The sequence below is a fragment of the Malus domestica genome, chromosome 08, assembly GCF_042453785.1.
Source record: "Malus domestica chromosome 08, GDT2T_hap1".
Lineage (NCBI taxonomy): Eukaryota > Viridiplantae > Streptophyta > Magnoliopsida > Rosales > Rosaceae > Malus > Malus domestica.
The window spans coordinates 3,629,504-3,648,230 of NC_091668.1; the positions used below are offsets into that span (position 1 = coordinate 3,629,504).

The window sequence follows — 18,727 nt, forward strand, 5'->3', positions numbered from 1 at the left end:
TCAACGATGTCGAGCCACAGGAACAGGGCCTTGACGCTGACCCCGGTCAGCGAAGAGAGCTTGTTCGGGGAGATTGTGATTGACTTGATGCTGGTTGCTGTTGCTGCTGCATGTCTCATCCTTCTTCGAGCCCCTCCATGAGTTCCCAGGCGTTGATAACCTCCAGATCTTGGTTTTGGACAGGGCTTTGAGGATGTCCAGATCGGCATCGTAAAGGCGGACGTGGTTGATCTGCTGGAGTTGCAGAAACAAAACGAGGTCCGACGGAGACAGAAGATTCAAAACGTCGGTGCCAATGTTCACTTCGACGAACGGCTTTTTTTCTTGGTCTTGATTTTGCAGCTTGGTGGTTTTGAATGTCGGTGGAGAAGATGCGGCTTTGGATGCAAAAACGAATAAGGAAAGGAGGGTTGAGAGTGAGAGAAACTTAGTGACCGCCATTAGAGAGCTTGAGCTTTGCTGCTTCCTCATCCTCTGCTTCCGGGATGCTTCCTTTTAAGCTGCTGTTTCGCATGGAGATTTGGAGCAAAGATGGCGGAAAATTTATTCGGACGCCACTAGATATGGCGTTGTTGCTGACATCCAAGTAGTAGAGGTTATGGAGAGAACCCAATTTGGGAAACTCACCGCCAAGCTAGTTTCCCTGAAGCTCAAGCCGCTTCAACTGCGCCAGGCCATGCAAGCTCTGTGGGATTGCACCGTCAAGGCGGTTGTTGTAGAGAAAAAGCTCCTCAAGGTTCGAAAATGATCCAATTGAGTCGGGAATAGCGCCGAAGAACGAGTTGCCAGAGAGACCGAGTCGACTCAGCCGTGTTAAGTTAGAGAGCGAGTCCGGGATCGATCCAGAGAAAAAGTTGTTAGAGAGGTCAAGCGTTTGTAAATACGGGAAGTTCCAGGATAGGGAAGAGAGCGAGCCGAAGTAACCGGCCTGGTCAAGGGTGAGCTCGGTGAGCCGACTGGCGGACGAGAAGTTGTTGACCGGGTCGCAGCGGAAGCCACAGGTGAACCGGTTGTTGAAGAGGTTGCCGTAGGGGTTGAGGGTAAAGTCCCAGGAGTTGACGCACGAGCCAGGACTCACTGAGTCGGGGTTGAGTGAGTTCTTGAACTCCTTGAGAGCTTCAATGTCGGCCCAGAAAGTCTTAGATTCTGCTAAAAGTTGTAGACTTGCAGCTGAAATTATCAAAATAATCAGGGAGGATAGAGACAAATTGTGTATTTGAACACCCATTTGGTGGTTTTTGCAGATCCACAGTGGAGGTGAAAAAATGAAAGAAAACCGACACAACTTTTCGTATCGTTTCCCACAGACGGCGCCAAATGTTGATGCACAAAATCGGAGGGGTCTTGGGACAACGTAAATCCGACCGTGAATTTGCAAGAAAGTAAAGAACATAAGATGTATCGTGGTTCACCCCAATGTTTGGGCTACGTCCACACTAATGTTGATTGTATTTCTCTGTAACTGTATGTATGGATTACAGGTGTGAGGGGGAGTCCCCCAGAGAAAGAGAGAGTTTGAGAGAGCTTTGCTCTGAATATGAGAGCCTCTGTTTGGGGATGTGAGGCTTGAGGATTGTGAAGGTCCTTGATTGTGAGGGTGAAGAGTCATTTTTATAAACTAGGGGCTCCTCCCCTTTTACATAGATCATGGGCTCAATGTCTAGAAACCCAAGTAACGAGGCCCAATATAATATGGTACTAACAACTAATGTGAGACAATGAGCTAGAATGGTGTCAGTGGTCACTAATACCCCGAATCTATAAAGAGACAACATTTTGGTTGGTCATTAAAGAATATACAAAGCTTGACGGGACCAGCTACCTAACATGCTTTGAAGAATATCATTAAAAGACAAAACTGAAAAACGTACCATTTTTTCTAACAAAATCTATGGTTTGACCAAAAAAAAAAGGTACCGTTTTCCTCTTTTGGTTTCAAAATGAGAGAGAAGCCGACAACCCCGTTCGTTTCAATTGAACAGAAAAAGAAAAAGAAAAGGAAAACAAAAGAAGAGAACTCTAGGGTCTTTTTACAATTTTCAATTGAATTCGGCATACATATTGTCCTTTTGTGGTGATTAATCAAATAATGGTTATGTTAATGGAATTTGAAAGACTAATCAACTAATCAAACAACTTAATTATATGTTTATAGAAAGGACTCCTAGAATACCCACCATTATCTTCTCATGTGTGTATGGTCGGTAGTATGGAAGATGCTTTGCAAATGATGCCAAAAAGATAGTCATCTACAAGGAATGGAGTATTCGTTTGAAATTGAAACTTTCAAAGATTTCAAATGAGGTATAAACTTACTTTTTTTATTAAATCTAATTAATCCGCCACTTGATTCAAAGTTCAAGGATGTACCGTCATATATGTCACACGTGTGTGGATTTTCTATATAGAAAAACTAAAATTTCACAACTGTTTAATTGAAAAATATGGTGGAGGGAGGGAATACTAATATTTTCCTTCAAAATAATGTGGAACTTTAAAGAAGAAGAAAAGGCAACCCAGCCATGGTGGCTTTAATGGGGCGTCATTTTCCTCTAAAACAACGAACCTATATATTTGTAGAGTAAAAAATAATCCAAAAAAGCATGGAGCTGACACATGGATTATTTCTTAAGAAAGACAAGATTGTCCCTATTAAATGAGCAGGGAGCAGCTTCATTCACCCCGCACAGCTGAGGTAGAGCAGACGGATATCAATGATTACTCAAGGCACCTCTGCCAGTAGGAAAAGTGAAAGGTATTTATGATAGAATAATCCTTTATTTTTATCATAAATACATTCCTAATCAAAGAAGACATTTTTCAAGTAAGTTATACTAATTCGATTTATTTAGGATATTTACTTAATTATTCTAAGATATTTATTTACACAAATATCTTAAACATTCCGGCCCATCTCCTCCTTTTCTCTTATAAATACTCCATTTATCTCCAAAATTCAAGAAGCTTTAGCTACCCCTAAAGACGATTTTTGCTTCCCACAAACACTCAAACACATTCTTTACATAATTCTAACTTTGGCATCGGATATTCTTTGGTCAAAGCCCCTCATTCATAATGGGCGTGTGAGGCTTTTGGCCTTAATATTAAGTGTTATTATTTTGCAGATGCAAATTCGTCAATCAAGGAAAGGCGGAAATTTGCATCCATCAATATTCAATCCGATCCATGGTGGTTTGAGAGATGAATTTCAGCTCTCCAAATTTCTCATGTGCCATTTGCGGGGCGGGCTCACTTCATTGCAGAATCCAAATTTCTGAATCTGACTCCAGCTTTGCGAAGGTTTAAAGTCCTTTGATTGTTTTCAGGTATTTCATATTCTTCTAGTAATTTATCAATAATTCTTGTGAGAGTTCAGCATTTTGATTTGTGAGCTTATTTAATTAATCAAATCTATAGCAGGATAGTTTCAATGTACGGAAGACTTTAGAGTATTTCTAGTATTTGTATCATTCTAACCAAGGGTAATGTTAGGGAGATCAAAATTTTAAACCAAATGATGTGTTACCACTAGAAGATAAGCAAGTTAATCAATACTTAAGTAATAATCTAATTATCAATAACATTTTATTTGCACATTTAGTTAAAAAATTTGGTCTCCCTAACATAATCCTTCTAACTAATCATGTATGTGCAGTCAATTTGTTCTAGAATTGATAAACATGTGAGTCTCGTGGTCTCTATTAGAGGTCAAAAGTCAATACGTATATATGTGTGTGTGTGTGTGTGTGTGTGTGTGTGTGTGTGTGTGTGTGTGTGTGTGTGTGTGTGTGTGTGTGTATGTATTTCATCTTCAAGATAGAGTAGCCTGCAAACTAGAAAAGCTCGCATTCGAGTTAACATGAGTGCCATCAGCTGGAGACTTTTTTTCTCTTGCTGCTTTCTCTTGTCATGGATTTTCGATGTGGCCGTGAATGCAGCCGGAAACACAAGGATCCCGGTGAATGTGGGAGTTGTTGTCGACCTTGATACGCCGAGTGGGAAGGTTTATTTGAGTTGCATCAAAATGGCTCTGGACGACTTCTATGCATCTCATGCTCACTACAGGACCAGGCTCTTCTTGAAAACTAGGAACTCCAAGGAAAATATTGTTGGTGCAGCTGCTGCAGGTTCTCTCTTTCTCTCTCTCTAACATGAGATTTTGTACTAGCTAGTTATCAAGTATTACTAGTTACGGAATGCTTTACCTTTATATACATATATACATACATATATATTGGATTGGACAGAGATCCACTCCAGATATCACTATCTAGAGCCTAAAGAGCAAACAATTCGGACTACTCAAATTGAATTCGGCATTCCCCATTAACTCATTCTGCTGGTCTACCTCACACAAACCAAACGCTCCGATTTCTCTTTTACACAAACCAAAGGCCAGATTTTTTGGTCCTTGGGCTCACATGATTGTGATACACATTTTGACACCCATATTGTAGAGCCCACTTCATAATATATTTCAACAATCTGAACCGTCTATATTTTAAAACATCATTCATAAATCATATTAGACAAATCCAAAACTATTACGACATTCATTTGTAGTAAAGAAAATAGAAGAAATGGTTCTACAAAGAACATTTAAAATTAATGCAACGATCTTATCATTTTGGATTTGGGTGATTTTTGGTAGACATGATCACCTTTTAGAGAAGACCTACAATATAGACGACTCAGATCGTTGAAATACATTACGGAGTACGCTTCATAAAAAAGTGTATCAAAATGTGTATAAAAAACGTGTGTCCTCATATCCTAACCATATATATATGATAATGTCATATAACTCAGTCAAGGAAATTGTCTTATGCACAACACTTTTTCTTCTTCTACACACTCTTATTTATTGTGTCCCTATATTCTCCTTTTATTTATCTAATTTAAAAGTCATAAATAAATAAGAGTGTACAAAGAAGTAAAGACATAAAGAAATTGTTTCCTTTTAGTCAAAAACCTGTATAGGACGAGGTTCTCTCTCTGTCATGAGAGTTTGTACTTGTTAGCAAGTATTACTAGTTGTAAGGAATGCTTTAGACCACATCTCCAACCCATGGGATAAAGCTTAAAATATAAGCTTTAAAACCTCCTCCCCATCTCCAAAACTAAAATAAGCCCTGGGAGAATATATCTTTGGCTAAATTTTCCCCAGAAATTAAGTCTGGCTTAAATTATTCTGGATCTACCAAACTGTCATATTTCAAACATTTTTTGGGGTTTTTACTTATAATCAACGACTATGATCAAATTAGATCAAATCTAATAGTTAAAAAAATAAAGAGATTTGATGGCCCAAATTAAATCTAACGTCTAAAAAGTTCTAAAAAAAATATTTAAATCAAATTTCACTTAAAATTTTATAAACAAATATGTATTTGTATGATTTTTAATTACTTATCGGAATTTAAATATTTTTAGATTATAATGTTCATAAAAATAAATTAGGATAATCTACATAAATTTTATTTTCAAAAAAGTTACCGAAAAATAAAATTAGGCTAAAACCATTATTTAATAATCTCGGTCTAAAATTTTAAGCCATAACTATTGGGTGAGAAAAGTAATTTCTAGATTATGGCTTAAAATTCTCTGACTTAAATTTTCTAGTTTTATCCCTAATGGTTGGCAATGGTCTTTGCTTTATATATATATACACATATATACATATATCGGGTCATACAATTCATTCAAGGAAAATGATTTTTGCACGATAGCTTTTCTTCTTTTGCACACTCATATTTATTGTGTTCCTTGGTTTTTATCTCATTTACTTAATTTAAAGGCCATAAATAAACAATGGTGTGCAGAGAAGAAAGGCATGTAGAAATCATTTCTCTTTAATTTAAAAACAGAAATAATTTCCCTTTAGTCTAAAATTCTGTATTAAGTCAAAATCTTGAGTTTTGTTCAAAAAAAAAAAAAAAAAAAAAAAAACACGTATTAAGTCAAAATCTTGAAGCTCGTGCATGAGTATGTGGGGTTGATTTTTTTGGATTATCTGTTGTTATGTAAAATTTAAGAAATCTTGCACTATTACCTAGAGATTCAAATGACACGAAAACTAAATGTTTGAATAGTAGTGACAACTTATGAAAAACTAAATGTTTGAATAGTATTGACAACTTATGAAAAATTATCTTACCCAAAATTGTTTGTTGGCAATTCATAGAACATCGTTTTTTTTATCAGAACCGTTCATAATATAAATCGCTCTATAAAGATAGCATCTGCAAAAAAATCAATTAAAACTAAGTTCTTTTAATCTTATCAAATTAATCAATCATAATTTTGAACTTTCTTTTTTCCAATGGAACACAGCTCTGGATCTGATTAAAAATGTAGAAGTGCAAGCAATCCTAGGGCCAGAAACATCAATGCAGGCGAGCTTCGTTGTTAATCTTGCAAACCAAGCTCATGTCCCAATTTTATCATTTTCTGCAACAAGCCTCTCTCTTACTTCTCTCCAAAGCCCTTACTTCTTCCGAATTACACAAAGCGACTTTCACCAAGTGAAAGCCATAAGAGACCTTGTCAAATATTATCGATGGAGACAAGTTGTGCCAATTTATGTAGACAATATGTACGGGGAGGGAATTATACCCTCTTTAATTGATGCACTACAAGAGGTGGATGCTCAGGTTCCCTATCGTACTGTGATTCCCCCATCAGCCACTGATGATCAAATTGGTAACGAGCTTCACAAGTTAATGACTAAGCAAACGAGAGTCTTCATTGTGCACATGATGCCTAATCTCTCCTCTAGACTATTTTCCAAGGCAAAAGAGATTGGAATGATGAGTGAAGGCTATGTTTGGATCATAACGAATGGGGTAGGAAATCGTTTATGGTCAATGAATCCTATCCTCCAAAATGCAATGCAAGGTGTATTAGGTGTGGAAACAGATGTTCCAAAAACAGTGGAGCTTAACAAATTCAAAATGCGGTGGAGAAGGCAATTCCAGCAAGACAATCCGACCATGAATGTGCTTGATGTTGATTGTGATGCTTTTGCACTTCGGGCTTATGATGCAGCATTTGCACTAGCCTTGGCTATTGAAGAAGTTGGGATGAATACAAGTTTTGGTTTCCAAAAGATGAATGATTCCTTCAACTCAACAGATCTTGACACTTTCAAGGTCTCTCAACATGGTCTTAAACTTGCCCGAGTGTTATCAACTACTAGATTCAAAGGCATAGCTGGAGACTTTAGTCTTGTTGATGGGCAACTTCAATCATCAACCTTTAAGATAGTCAACGTAAATGTTGATAGGGTAAGAACAATTGCATTTTGGACACCGGAAAGTGGAATGGTGAAAACATTGAATTCAACAAACACAAGTACACTTTCAATTTCGAAGAAGTGCAATTTTGGACCGATTATATGGCCAGGAGATTCTCGATATGTTCCAAGGGGATGGGAGATCCCAATAAAAGGCAAGAAGTTGAGAATTGGTGTTCCTGTGAAGGTTGGTTATACAGAATTTGTTAACGTAAATAAGAACCATGGCACTAACACAACGAAAGTCATTGGGTTCAGTATTGATGTCTTTACTGCCGTACTGAGTGTATTGCCATATGTTTTTCCTTATGAGTTCATTCCCTTTGAAAATCCTGATGGAACCAGCGCTGGCAGTTACGACAAGTTGGTCTATCAAGTATATCTCGAGGTAAAATTTAATCGGCATTATAAATGCTGGTATAACTGATTTCAGTTAAGATTTCATGCATTATATACTGTTCCTTGATTTAAAATTCTGTCTTTAACTCAAGTATAACTGATTGGCATTGTTCTCATATTTGTTATCTGATTTGATCATTTATCGTTTACTGGACAGAAATTTGATGCTGTGGTGGGAGATATAACAATTAGAGCGAATAGATCCTTGTTTGTGGACTTCACAATGCCATACACAGAATCTGGTGTAGTGATGGTTGTGCCAATCAGAGATACGAGGAGTAAAAACGCATGGGTTTTCTTGAAGCCTTTGACATGGGACCTGTGGCTTACAACTCTTTGTTTCTTCATCTTCATTGGTTTTGTCATTTGGGTGCTTGAACATCGAATTAATGAAGATTTCCGTGGCCCTCCCTCGCATCAAATTAGCACAAGCTTCTGGTTCTCCTTCTCCACCATGGTCTTTTCACATAGTAATACTCCATCACCACTTCCTAGTTTCAGTTTATGAATTCCAAATATTTTGACTGTTAAAATTTCTTCCCTCAACCTATGCCTAGGTTGACACTTAATTTTGTTATACTTTTTTCAGGGGAGAAAGTTGTCAGCAACTTGGCCAGATTCTTGATGATTATATGGGTATTTGTTGTGCTAGTACTCACACAAAGTTACACAGCTAATTTAGCATCATTATTAACAGTCCAACAGCTCCAACCAACGGTCACTGAGGTAAAGGATCTTGTAAAAAGTGGGGTTCATGTTGGTTACATGAATGGTTCTTTTGTTTACGAACTCCTGAAAGAAATCGGTTTTGAAGAGTCAAAGCTTAAGGCTGTTAATTCCATGGAAGAATCTGATGAAGCTCTTTCCAAAGGGGGTGGAAAGGGTGGTATTGCTGCTGTTATTGATGAAACCCCCAACATGAAGCTTTTTGTTGCAAAGTATTGTTCCAAATATACGATGATTGGTCCAATCTTCAAGACTGGTGGCTTTGGTTTTGTAAGATCTTTCTCTCCTTTTATACATATATAAACAGCACAAGCATGAGGCAAGAAAATGACTTCTTTGATATGACTTAATTTGCAGGTGTTTCCAAAGCGTTCTCCTCTTTTATGTGATGTTTCACAGGCAGTCCTAAATGTGACCGAAGGAAAGAAGATCATTGAATTTGAAAACAAGTGGTTCGGTCAAGGAAGCCATTGTGAAGATAATCCAAATCTCTCAAACAACAGTCTTGGGCTTGAAAGCTTTTGGGGTCTATTCCTCATCGCCGGGATGGCTTCAATTATTGCTCTAGTCATATTTGCAGTTTCATTTCTTTACAATAATTGGCATATCTTAAATCATGCTGAATATTCAAGAGCTTCGAAATGGAGAAGGGTTCGAGCCATGTTTGAAATTTTCAATGACAAAGATCTTAGCTCCCATAATTTTAAAAGCAGTCAACAACGAGATGGAAGTGCTGGTGTTCGAGATGAAGTTAAGGCCTCGCCTTATAGCAACTGGCCTGGAAGTCCATTCAGCTACGAAGGGCAACAATCTCCATACACTACTACTAGTCATGCATCTACGGAGACAACTCCTGATACAACTTAAGAAAGCGACTAAGATTCAGTGTAAAAGAAGGGAAATAAAACGAGATTCTGGCCTATTAAATTTGTACTCTAAATTCAAACTTTCAGCATAACTTGTTTAGCTTTTTTTTTCTTGTTGAATTTGTAAATCTCTAAATTTAAACATTCAATAGGAAAAATAAAATTATAATATTACTAAAATAGGGCCCTAAGACTTTCAGTAATCAATAAGGTATGTGGATCTTATATGTTAACCAAGCATGAAGAGATCTGTAATATTCTTGACAAGGAAGAAACCAAGACCTTAGAGAGATAAAGAAGAGAGATAAAGAAGAGAGAGAAGTAGAATTTATCAACTGCATTTCATTTGTTAATATGTAAGAAACTACAGTTGGATATTTATACAGCAAACATGGGAGACTACAAACTAACTACCTCTCTAATCTTTTGACACTTGTCACAATCTTAGCTATTGAACTAGTATATATGATAGGGAGTTCTAACGAAAATGGCCTGGCACTATTCATTCTTAATCAAAAAGACATTTTGTGTATGAAAAGTCCATAATGGATCATATTCTTTTTTTTATTTACTCTTATGTCATTACAGCGGGATCCACAATGATGTTGACATTTTTGTCAGGGAATACATTATTTTACATAATGCTATTAAACTTATGCTAATTTACAGCTAGCTCTTCAGGCTTCCATCATGTTGTCGATGTTATACAGCTCTTCTTCTGTCAAATTATTCCAGTACTATTCATCGCCCTCTACTAGCTCTGCATCTATTTCTCTATCTTCTTTCACCTTGTAGTACATTTCTGTTGTTTCTTCTTTGAAATTTTGACACTTCCAATAAGGCTGATGACTAATCCTTGTCTTGCTGTAAATATATATCTTTTCTTCCTCTGCTACTAATACCATATCATATCTAAAATCTTCAAACTCATCTAAGGCATACATTTGGATCCCCCTAAATTTTAAAATATTTTTGTATGAAGGAGTCCACCTATGTGAGGAGATAGGGGATAGTCTAAAGGACTCTTCATTAATCATGGTTATATGCCTAGCTTTCTCCTTATACATATGTACATACCAATCTGGAGGACTACTAATAAAACGTATGCAAATTTCTTTCCACCTTTCCAGATAATCTTCTGCTACTTTTATAAGTTTTTCAGGAAATGATTATAGTTGGGAAATACAGTTAACTTTTACCACATTATGCTTTTTCTGATAGTAAGGCAGGGGTAACTTTTACCACATTATGCTTTTTCTGAAGCTCATAACTAAAATGCCATGATTTAAAATATCTCATGTTAATCCTGACCACAACTACGCTAACCTCTGGTTTATAAATACAATTCTCTGTACTATCATAAAGACATGGAGGATACATCTTTGTAATAATATCCATCCCTGGTTTTGAATCAAAGATGGATTGATACAAGGCGCATTGTAATTGTAACTCTTTCATGGACTGTGATGCTCTACTCAAAATCTCATTTTGCATATCTGTTGGCATTATTCTTAGTTTTGCTTTTGAAATTTATTCAAATAAAATATCATCTAATATTAAGTCTAATGGTATATTCCTATGAAAACTTTCATATTTTTCTTTTTTGTCTTTGTTACTCAGATGCTGATGCTGCTCATTATTTTGATGCTGCTGCATTTCAATGTCTTCTTCTAAGAGCTCAATCTTAATCTCTTCTATGGGTTCATTAACCTCTTGTTCTATGGGTTCAATAACCTCTTGTCCTTTATTCTTATGCTGATCAATTTCTAAACATATCTTCAATTCTCTTTTCGGTGTGTCACTTGCCTTCTACTGCATTCTAAGAGCCTGGAGTTCTTGGTTCATTTTGGTAAACTTACTGAGTAAAGACTCGTGTTCTCTAGAGATGACTTGAAGGTTGTGCTCAAGAGAATGAATATGATGCTGCCTTTGATGGAAATTAAAATTAAAACTATCAAACTCTTGTTCCAAGACTCTAATTAATTTTTCATAACCTAACCTCATGCTTGGATGCTTGATTTGGATATTCCAAAAATTATCTAAGAGAACCTATTGCCTATCAAAAAGCCCTGGTGCTCTTGACCTATATCTCAGGGTTGGATTTCTGATTCCTTCAACAATATTGTCATTAAAGTTGAAAGTAGGTACTGGTGGTGATGATGGTCTGCTTATGCTATTTTGAAATCCACTGAATGTTGGAGGTTGATGGTGCATCATTATGTTATTGAAAGAAGCTCTTCTGCCTTGCAGCCTTGTGCTATTTGCTGATGATGGTCCACGATATTCCATACATGTTCATCAAATTAATCTTGATAAGATATCGGCTAATATATTGTCATTACCTTTTATATGTTCAAAAATTGGTTTAAAACCATTTCCTGTAATTGAATCAACAAAATTAACCCATCTTCGGGTTGCCTGTTTATTAGCATGTATCTTATTTTAATGAGAAACTATGTTTTGACAATCTGTTCTAATCGTAAATACTTCATTATGTAAAAACAGAGAAAATGCTTCAAGTGAATTAATTATCCCTAAAATTTCTAAATCTATTGATGGTAATCTTGATTGTACATCACTAAACTTTCCTGATGAATACCTACAAACTTGTTCATCAGACTTTGGTGACTCCTTATACTTTTTCTGGTATAGTATACCTGCCCATCCTAATGAAAAAGTATCTGTTTCAACTATCTTGTAACTATCATCTAATGGTAATGTTAATGGTTTAAGTTGAGTAATTTCTTCCTTTATATTTTGAACTAATTTTATATCTTCACTATTAAAATATTTTTGTCCTATTTTGCTAGTTTTACTATGTAATACTGCTATTTTCCTTCCTAAATCAGGGATAAAATTTCTTGCATAATTTAGCAATCCTAAAAATGCTTGTAACTGTTTCTTTTCTTCTAATTTGTCTGGAAATTCTAACATCTTTTTAGCTATATGATCTTGTAATTGTATTGTACCTGACTTGATATACATTCCTAAAAATTTTATATCTTGCTTTTCTAATGCTATTTTATTTTTGCTAATCACAATTCTATTATTGATAAATTCTTGTAATACTATCTCTAAATACTTCCTATGTTCATTTTTATTTTTACTATGTACTAAAATATCATCTACATAAACACTACAAAAATTATCATATTTCTTGAAAATTTGATCCATCTTTCTTTGAAAGATCGATGGAGCATTTTTAAGTCCAAATGGCATAACAATCCACTCAAAATGTCCTTCTGGACAAGTAAAAGCTATCCACTCAATTGATTCTTCTGCTAATCGTATTTGCCAAAATCCCGATTTACAATCAAATTTGCTAAAATATTTACTCTCTTGAATTTTATTTATATACTCATCCTTATTTGGTAATTTATAACTATATTCATATGTATTATCATTTAATCTCTTGTAATTATAAACTATTATATCCTTAAATCTCTCTTGAGTTCTGAATGTTTTCTTACAATAAATGATGTTGATCTATGTCTAGACTTAGAGGGTCTAATTACTTTTAAATTTAACAACTCTTTTATTTGCTACTCAAACTCTTATTTATATATTAAACTACAAGGTATATCAGTCGTCTTAATGGTTAAATCTGAGTTAATTATATCTAAGTTTGCTAGTATTTTATTTTTACTCCAATGTTACTGTGGGTCTTCTCCTATAATCCTAGTTTGTTCTGCTAATTGTAACAATTTTTCTAAACTCTTTGGTCTATCTAACTGTAATATTTCTATACAGGTTCCTTCTTCTTAAATCGGGTATTCATGTTCAAATATGTCTTCATCAAACTCTTCTACGTTATTATGCTCATCATTTTCTTTTGAGTTTTCTAAATGATAACTATCTTGGCCATTAGATTCTTCTATACTTATGCTTTTGTATGCTTCTATAGTATTACTTTGGTCAGTTATTATAATGCCTCTTTTGAAAAACGTTATGTTAGGGTTCATAAATAAAAAACCTTGTAAACTTTTCAAAAAGTTTAAACCTAAAATGAATGGATATGATCCTACTGGTGAAACAAATGTTAATAGTAAATTAAATTATTGTTTTTCTACTTTAATAAACTCATTATTTATACAATGTGTTAAGTAAACTGGTCTCTCATCAAATTGTGTTATTCTCACTGGTTTTGCTAATTTTTGTCTATATTTTTCTGGTACTAACTCTTCTCTTATGATACTCTTTGTACTCCCTGTATCTATCATAACTGTTGTTTGTATCTTATGTTCTTTTGCTAATTCTATTTCACAATTTATGGTAATTAAAGAACTGTTTTTTGGTTTTTCTATACTATGAACAATATTTCCTAATATTTCAGTATTTTCTTGTGATTCTGCTGAATTAACTTCTAATAACCTATTACTATAACACTTTTCACATAATATTGAATATGTATTATAGTATTTGTTTGCAACTAATTTACTACACTAATGACATTTTTCTGACCAACCTAAATTAATGTATTTATATTTTTCTTCATGTTGTTCTTATATGAATGCACACATATACTCTTCTAGATCATTATTTGTGCTACTTGAATCTTCCGAGTCTAAATCTATCATGTTAATACTCTCTATACTATAAATACTCTCATTATCACTTAAATCATCTAAACTGTATATTGACTGAATATCCTCATCTTCTTCTAATTTAAACAACTCTATCAAATGTACTTTTTCTTTTGATTGTTTACCTAATTTTGGACATTTAGGTCTAATATGTCCAGCTTCTCCACATGAATAACATTTACAACTACTCTTATCTTTTGGTGCTTTATATTTTCTAATCCAAGGTCTACCACTTCTTTTTCTAAATTGTTTTGGAATATATTTTCTTTTCCTATATGTTTTTGAAGGTCTTATACTGAAATTCTTATGCTGTTTGTAGGGTTTATATGATTTATATTTCTTTTTGTATATTTTCTTATGCTTATTTTTCTTATGGCAACCATACTATTATGGTAAATCTATATTTTTACAACTCATGTAAAATTGTTTCCTAATTTGTCTTTTAGCTTTTATTTGACTACACTCTTGTCTAAGTATATCATATACATGTTGAATTCTAAGTCCTATAGCAATATCATTCTTATTTGGATGCTTTTGCCATTCATTCCAAATCTTTTCACCTATTAGTCCTTTTATTTTTGTCATATAAGTATATAATAAATTAATATCACCAATTTTACCTGTTCTTCCTAAATATTTAAAGAAATCTGTGGTATACTCAGCTATATACTGTAAATCGCAAATTTGTAATTGTTCTAAATTTCTAATTGATCTTATTTGTTCTTGTTCGCTTCTGTCATCTAACCTATTATGATCTAAAAACTCTTGTTTAATCAAAGTAACAAAATCATCAATATTAAAATGAGTTTTAGCTGCCTTATGCTATTCTGGATTTTGGACTTTCCATGATTGGAAATAATCAAAAACTAAATCATCCAAAGTATGCTCAAAGTAATCTAACATGTTTTGTGAATTACTAAAATATAGCATTAATGTTGCATGTATAGCCTTTTTCCCATCTCTCAATCATTCTTTCTCAATCTTGTGGATCTACATTATCTAAATTTAATATATTACCAGCTATATTAATTTGTTCTAACCCTCTCAAATATGGAATCCTATTTTTTCTAGGTTTTATCATACTTTCTTCTACATAATCTACTTTTGCCTTTTCATTATATTATTCATTTGTTGGTCTCAAAAATTGTTGATCAGTTCTACTTGCTTGTTCTGAATTTTCTACTCCTGATGTACTACTTTCTTCTGCTGGATTACATTCTGCTTCCAATTCTAATAATTTATTATACTCTTTTGATCCTAAAATATGTTCCACTCCTATTTCTAATATTAAAATTTTCATTTCTTTGTCTAAAATTCTATGTAGTCCTAAATCATGTCTTATATTTTTCCAAATATTGTTCTTCATCTAAATGATCAATATCTTCTATAAGTTTATCTACAATATGATCAAAATTTTGTTCAACTAAATTAATATCTAAATTATCAAAAGCCATATGTATACTCTCATTTTCTATCTCTCTCATCATCTTTTATTTTTTCTAGTTGCTTATAATTACTAAACCTATTTGTTGCTTGGCCTATACTAGTTTCATATATTTGTACTTTATATGGTTGTCTATTTGTTGCTACTTGTAAATTAGGCAATATTCACTGAGTTCCTTCTAAAAAGCTATTATCTACGAGTTTTTCTTCTATTATATTTACGTGTTTACTACCAAATATTTGAACTAAATTTTGAAACTCTAAGTTAAACTTATGATTATATCTATCAGACACTTTACCTATATACATTAAGCTAATACACAAATTTTTATACTCTCTTTTCATATTATAATTTTTTGTTCTTATGTTCACTTTAATATATTTACTAAATTCATTAATCGTCATAACATAATTTGGAATACAACCTATGACTGCTAAGTTTGAACTTAAGTCTACTTCAGCTGTTGCTATTGCTGCTTGTTGGTGATTATCCCATCTATCATCATGTATGTATACTAATTCTTTTGTACCTACTTGTGCTCTGGTTAATCCTCATATTCCAATTAATATTGTTCCTATATGAATCTGACTAAAATGTCATTTTCTCAAATGAGTAACTGTTTCTTTACTAATTTAGATTAAGTGTGACTTCTTTATCAATACAGCTAACTTCATGTTGACTGATGCTACTTACAATTCTACTTCTATTTTCAAATAAACCTAATTGATTCAAGTTATAATTATTTTTCTATGTTCTCTCAAAACATCTTCTAATAAATTCTTGTGCTTCTTCTTCATTAGGATAAATATATTCAGCTCTAATTACTTCTTTTCCTTTTTTCCTAAAGAGTTCCATTTTCTATTATCAAAAGGAATTAGCTTAGGTTTTCTATTATTATTTGCACTTAAAGTTAAATTTTCTAATTTATCTAGCAAAGATGATGGAAGTGATGAAGATGCGTTATGTAAAACTTGATTTATTTCTATTATTTGTTCTTCAACTTGATCTAATTTTTCAGCCAAACTTAAAATTAATTGAATAATTAAATTATTTTTCCTAATAGGAATATTACTACTGGATACTTGTGTTGAAAAATATGTTAAACATACTGGTTCTTTATCTAACTTACTAATTTCTTTCAAGGCTTGGGTATACTTTATGGTAGTTCTAGAATCGGTCATTAAACTAATAATTTATTTATTTTATTATGCAACTTATCTACTTGTTCACTTAACTCTTTTTGTACTAATTGAATTTTTTGAACTTCTAAATTTAGCTGCTCAACTATTTCTAATGATCTAAGTTTTACTTGCTTCAGCTTACTATCTATGAGGTCAACAAGCTCTTTTATCTCTCTTTTGCTAGGAAACCTTTGAATATTTTTATTATTATCTTCTAACTGAGATGTAATATAATATTGTCTAATTATTTTTATGGAATTTTTCTGAAAATGCTCTAACAACTGGTTTAACAAATGATTATGCTTATTATTTTCTAATTTTATATTTTCTGCTTGACTAATAATAAGATCTACAATACTATTGGCTTGTGGATTTTCTTCACTATGCAAAATATGATTATGCTTTCTCAATGGAAAATAACAAACTAAACTATTTTGGTCTAAAGTTATTTTTCTTTTTTGAGGTTCACTAATTTCTAAATTAAGATAATCTATCATAAACTATAGGCTACCTTTATCTAGAGTTACGGCTAACTGGTTTCTTAGAAACTCTCTTTCTTCTCAAAAGGTCTCTAAAACTTGATATGTTGCTCTTTTTGCTTCTAAAACTTTATGATGTACTTCTGTGTTATTATATTTAAGAATAAATGAAGGATGTTCAAGATAGCCAAGATAAAACTTTTGCTTCTTCAAAGTACTGATAATTCTTTTGGATATATATGTTAATCTTCTCTTTATGCTAGTTATAGTTTGATGCCAGGGACAATAAATACTTGGTAATTGTGGTTGACAGGGTCTACAGGGACAATAATATATGTTATTCATACAAAATAAACAAGTGTGATATCAGTTGTATCAATGACTTCCATCCTCAAGGTACTTTACTATTATAATTATACTATTAAAATGCTAAACATGGCTCTGATACCAAATTCGCAACGCATGCTCGGTTAAATAGTCGGATGGCCATTATAACAACTAGACATAGAACCTTGCACATGAAACTCAACATGTTTCAGCATGACGGCCACTCACAGTACAAGTATAAGGCCTTAACGGCTGAACTCAAAGGTACAAAGAACTCAGAGGTACCATGGTTAATGTCCAGTTATTTGTATGGCAAGCATTCAACTATAACAGAGTGCTCGAACAAAGTATGATCGTCAGTTTAGCTTAATAATATAACTACAATAGTGTTTCCCTATTTTGGACTATAAGTCTAATTAAACAAACACACTAAAGAAAGAAAAGAAAACTTACTTAAGACATGGAGATTGCTTGAATATGTACACTTGAACTTTTATTGATATACATAATGTTTACAGAGATAGTTGTTTACAAGAAAGTGATTACAAGGAAGTGTTTACAAGGATGCTATGAAGGTTACAGATGCTTGAGAGTATGAAGATGGTGTGAGAGTAGGGTGTTCAGATGTTGAGTGATGGAGGTGTGTCTTTACAATGAATGAAACTTCACTTATATAAACTGAATCAAGATACAATGATATTAAAATTATAAATAAATGCGTGCACACTTCTTTGGTACTTGTCATTTGTCATATGCTTCTACTATTGCTGAAATTGTCACCACTGTTTCTGAAACGTGGCCTGATGCATGTGAACTTGCTTGTCTCCTTTTGCATGTGAATTTGCTGCATGGTTTGTCTCATGGTGCCCAACTTTTGCAAATGCTTTTTCTCTTAAAATACTATTTCCCTTGTCTTCTTTTACATGCCCATTTTGAATATTATTGAATTGTTTTGTCCTTATGATTAAAATGAAACCTTTGAGGGTGTTTTGGTTAGTTTTCCATATCTAATATCCCCTCAATCTCATGCTTAGAGAAACCAAAAAGAGATTGTTACAATGAATTCGAAATAAAGAGGAACTCAATCCTTTAGACATGATATATTTGCAAATTGTTCTTGAGATGAAACAAACTGCACATGAAGTTGATTCTTTGCAACTCTCTCTCTAACAAAATGCACATCAATTTCAATGTGCTTTGTTTTTTATGCTGAATATGATTGAATGATAAAGCTATTGCTGAATGATTATCACAAAACAATTAAACCAGTGGTCGACCTCCTATCATTGGGATCCCTTACCCAATCTGCATCATTGAATGCTTTCAAATTTAAATCACCTCTGGTATATGACACCCCAAAGTTCATTGTACCCTTCAAGTACCTGAGAATTTGCTTGACAGCAGTGAAGTGAGAATTCATTGGAGTCT

The 18,727-nt window shown here is 33.5% G+C and overlaps 1 protein-coding gene and 1 pseudogene across 1 annotated transcript; one reads left to right on the top strand and one right to left on the bottom strand.

Moving 5' to 3' along the window:
* On the bottom strand, positions 1-1,228 carry LOC103423142 (receptor-like protein 32; annotated as a pseudogene).
* Positions 1,229-3,820: 2,592 nt separating this feature from the next.
* Positions 3,821-9,476, top strand: LOC103423141 (glutamate receptor 2.9-like). Its single transcript, XM_029106498.2, has 5 exons — positions 3,821-4,127; positions 6,334-7,682; positions 7,851-8,163; positions 8,283-8,689; positions 8,777-9,476. Exons 1-5 carry the CDS (start codon positions 3,860-3,862, stop codon positions 9,284-9,286), a joined length of 2,847 nt encoding a protein of 948 aa, XP_028962331.2. The 5' UTR covers positions 3,821-3,859; the 3' UTR covers positions 9,287-9,476.
* Positions 9,477-18,727: the final 9,251 nt, after the last annotated feature.

Bases quoted from the DNA above. Each gene is read 5' to 3' on its own strand.
- LOC103423141 (XM_029106498.2), top strand. From the start codon at position 3,860: ATGAGTGCCATCAGCTGGAGACTTTTTTTCTCTTGCTGCTTTCTCTTG. The intron at 4,128-6,333 runs GTTCTCTCTTTC...AATGGAACACAG, and splicing joins TGTTGGTGCAGCTGCTGCAG to CTCTGGATCTGATTAAAAAT. The intron at 8,164-8,282 runs GTAATACTCCAT...TACTTTTTTCAG, and splicing joins CACCATGGTCTTTTCACATA to GGGAGAAAGTTGTCAGCAAC.